The following is a 4,220-nucleotide window of genomic DNA, read 5'->3' as shown; positions in this document are numbered from 1 at the left end:
GTGGAAAGGAGGAGTGTGCTGTCACAGTACAGGGAGAGCAATCAGGGTCACATAACCACGTATGTATAAATTTTGTATGAGAGACTAACTTAAACTGTAAACTTTCACTTAAAGTACAACAATAAAATAAAATAAAAAGTTTAAAAAAAAAAAAGAACCCTTGGTCATGGTAGAGGATGAAGGAGAAAGAAAAGCAGAGGATAAAATCAAGTCTGACGTTCTGTGAATTAACGATTGTTGATGCATCCCCAGTGTCTAGAACAGCGCTGACATATAACAGGCACTCAATAAAGATCTATGAATGAATTTAGCTTAAATGTTCACGAACACTTACCATGTACAAGATACTGTGCTATACAGCTTGTAAGGGAGCCCTAGTGGTGCAGTGGTTAAGAGCTCGGCTGCCAACCAAAAAGCTGGCAGTTCAAATCCACCAGCCACTCCTTAGAAACTCTATGGGGCAGTCCTACTCTGTCCCTATGGGGTTGCTATGAGTCGAAACTAACTCCATGGGAATGGGTTTGGTTTTTTTGGTATACCTAGTAAGACGCAAAGTTGAGCAAGACACGGCCTGTATGGTCAAGAAATTTATGGAGTCATCTCCATATCTACAATACATCATGCCATGTTTGGCACTGTGTACATTTAGTCATTTACTAAGTTAAAAATAGACAGAACTCTACCACTTCAATATTTCCAACAGTACCCCATAGCCCACTATCCTAGATTTTAGCTGCTTTCATATATTTTGGGTAATTTGGTGCTTTCTACCCACAACTTCTTGTTGCCCTTTAATTGTCACGTAGACTATTTTGGGGGTGTCCTGGACCTTCAGAAGAATCTTTCCATGCTTCAGAGAAAGACTTCTCAATTAAAAAAAAAAAAAATTCCTTTCCTCCTCTTCTCCTGAGGAACTCTGTATTGAAATTTCTTGTAACAGAAAACTAAATTTAAATAAAAGTATCATTATTTTTAATCAAAGACAGATCATACCATGCTGACTAAAAGTTATGAGCGGAAAATAACAGGATCAATATAAAGATTTGATAAAATCTAGTAGCAAAGAAAACAGATCTTTCAGAATGCCAGTGCTGCCTGCCTGCAGGTGAAAATGTGACGTTAGGCCTTTGGCACTACAGAACATGGCCAGTATGGCTGCGGTGCTGAAAGCAAGGGGGAAGGGGAGAGGCTTGATATGAGGCTGATGTGACAGGTGAGGGCAGACTATATAAGGCCTTCCAATTTTCATTTTTAAAATACTACTATGGCTACACAGGGCAGAGTGGATTTAAGAGGGACAAGAGTAGATGCAGAGAAGCCAATTATGAAGCTACTACAGAAGCGTAAGCAAGAGTTGCACTGGTTTGGACTGGGGGACAGCAGTGGAAATGGAGAGATCTTTGCAACGGCTTGGATGTGTGGTAGGAAGCAAAGAACTCAGGAAGGGTACTTGAGTACTTGAGCAATTGCCTTGATCAAATGTGTGGATTGCTCTGTTTACCAAGACATGGACAACTGGAGGAGGGCCAGGCTTAGAGGGAAAGCCCATGAGTTCATGTCCGAAAACAATTTTAGTGACTCATCCAACAATGAGTTATCCAAGAAAGGATTTAAATAAGCAGTTTGGTCACCCGAGTTTGAAGCTCAAGTTTGAAACACGGGAGTTGTTAATGAATAGATAATAGCTGAAGCTAAGGAAGTAGACAATATCATCTAGGTAGAGAATAAAGCATGAGAACAGGAGACTAGGATTGCATCTTGAGGGACTCAAACAATTAAACATCTGGTAAAGAGGATGACTCTATAAAGGAAAATGAGAACAAGCAGCTAGAAAGGTAAGAGGAAACAGAAAAAATGTGGTGTCAGCAATCAATGAGAGAGTGGTCAACAATGCGAAATGATGCTGAAGTTCAAGTAAGACAGGAATGAAAAAATGCCATTGGGTTTAGTGATATGGAAGCCTCTTGTCATCTCAAGACTGTTTTATAAAGTAAAACAGGTAGATACCAAATCTCAAAACCTCCTCCTTGGACCCAATTAATATTTACTTCCAAACGCGTGACTTTTAAACTTATAGAGTAGCACCGCTTGCACATTAACTCATTCTAGCTCAACTACACAGACTCACAACAGAGAGACGTGTAAGATGGGAGACCGTGAATCTGTTCTTCCCTCAGTTTCAGGCCCTTTATGTCTCTAAAGCATAAGCACTTGGCCATGCTGGGTGTGACTCTAGTGTTTAAATATACAGTGCATATTTCTCATACAACATGGCCCCTAAATAAAAGCCAAATTCTTCATTTGGTTTTCAAAGGGAACCAGCCATCTGTTTAAATGCCAGAAACGCAGGTTGTTTTGAACTCACTGAGAGAGAGAGAGAGAGAGAGACAGACAGACAGACAGACAGACAGACAGACAGACAGAGACACACAGAGAGACTTTCCACGGTAATTTTGACTGTGCAATTTTCATCTTTGGCATTGGCTTCAGAACTAGCTTAAGATAACACACTGAAGAGAAAGAAGGATGCCTGTGGCCTTACTGAGGGAGGGAGAAGGGGGATCCCAGCTAAACACTTTTTTTCTGCTTAACTCTCTATCCTCCTGGATTGCGGACTCAGCCTAAAGCTCTCCTATCTACCTGACCCTGCCCTGATTACTCTGGACTTAATCTTTTGCATGGCTGACTTGGCAGTACTTCAAGTCCCTCCCATTCTAGTGTTTCTAAAATCCTAATTTACTGGAAAAAGGCAAATAGAACAGATACTGTAAACAAAAAATCAACAAACTATACTTATTAAAGGATATTTAGCAATCAACTCTAGTTTAATAATTGTAACATGTCTTGACTGCACAATTAGATTCTATGCTCAAGAGGAAGTACATCTTATTTTAATTTTGTACTATCTAGGGTGGAAGCCCTGGGTGGCACAAATGGTTTGCCCTGGTCTGCTAACCTCAAGTTTGGCGGTTCAAACCCACTCCGAGGCACCGCAGAAGAAAGACCTGGCATTTGCTTCCATAAAGATTGTAGTCAAGAAAAGCCCTATGGGCAGTTCTAGTCTGTAACACATGAGGTTGTCATGAGTCAGAATGACTGCCCAGTGATGGGTTTTTGTTTACTATCTAGGGTATCTAGTATACTAAAGACTTTACAAAAGTTGCTCAATGCCTAAAATATACTATGCAGTAAACCACGCCATTTCTGCATAATTCCACTAAGACAGAATGCAGCTAATTAAAAGGAAAAATATTTTCTAAGAAATAGGTTACTACTAAAAGATAGGCTACTACTCCTGCAAAATACCGAAATGCCACACGCATTAACAAAAAACAAAATTAGTCATGGTCACCTCCTCCTTCCAATGGGTTAGGGACCCTCTTTGTAATTTACAAACTCAAGTAAATTTGAAGAAAATCCTGACATCTGCTGCCGAGTTAAAAAAAACAAAAACAAAAAAACCGCCTTAGCACAGTTACTGATTTTGTGAAGCGAAGTTATACTCTGGGCAAGCCACACAAGAGTGAGCAAAGCAGGACTTCAAACCGGTTCATTCCGGTTTCAACCCCTGCAGATAATTTGCATTTCCACCCCATATACTGAATCGGAATTTACATTTTAACAAGATCCCCAAGTGATTCTTACATAGTGGTTCTCAGAATTGGTCCCTACCTAGCAGCATTAATATCTCCTGGGAACTTGTCAGAAATGCAAATTCAAACCCTTTCTCAGACTCTTATAAAAATCCGAGGCGATCCTGACCTCTCAACACTAAGTCGGTCACCCTGGCATTCAAACACCAAGCAAAGTAAATCGAGTTTTAAAAACAAGAAGTTTTTTTTTTTGTTCCCATTATTTCGCCCCCATTAGCCCTTTGTAAGTTACAGAGATTACCGCCCAGAGTAGTCTTGATTTAGATGTCCAGAATCAGGGAGTCTGCGTATCGCCAGGTGAGGCTGCCCGGCCCGGCGCAGGGCGCCGTGCTTCCCAAGTATAGCCTATCGGCCTGGGGCGCGCAATCTTAGCAGCCGCAGCCCCACGCCCCCAGCAAGCAGGTGTGTGTGTTGGGGGTGGGAAGGAGTTTACCTGGGGCCGGTCCCCACCAGGTAGGTGTTGGTGCCCTGAAGGGTCATAGGACCCGGGTTACAGCCTAGCACGCGCACGACCCGACAGGACAGCCGCTCGATGCGCTGCAAAGATGAAGCCATCTCCGCCTGAAC

The 4,220-nt window shown here is 41.9% G+C and overlaps 1 protein-coding gene across 1 annotated transcript in view; it reads right to left on the bottom strand.

The window, feature by feature from the left end:
• LACTB2 (lactamase beta 2) overlaps positions 1 to 4,220 on the bottom strand; it is a 61,185-nt gene that overhangs the window by 52,328 nt on the left and 4,637 nt on the right. Inside the window, exon 4 of the mRNA XM_023727719.1 lies at positions 4,087 to 4,121. Coding sequence (XP_023583487.1) covers positions 4,087 to 4,121 — 35 coding nt within the window. The remainder of the gene's footprint in view (positions 1 to 4,086; positions 4,122 to 4,220) is intronic.

The sequence above is a fragment of the Trichechus manatus genome, unplaced genomic scaffold, assembly GCF_000243295.1.
Source record: "Trichechus manatus latirostris isolate Lorelei unplaced genomic scaffold, TriManLat1.0 scaffold00018, whole genome shotgun sequence".
Lineage (NCBI taxonomy): Eukaryota > Metazoa > Chordata > Mammalia > Sirenia > Trichechidae > Trichechus > Trichechus manatus.
This window is presented reverse-complemented; position numbering and strand designations above follow the sequence as displayed.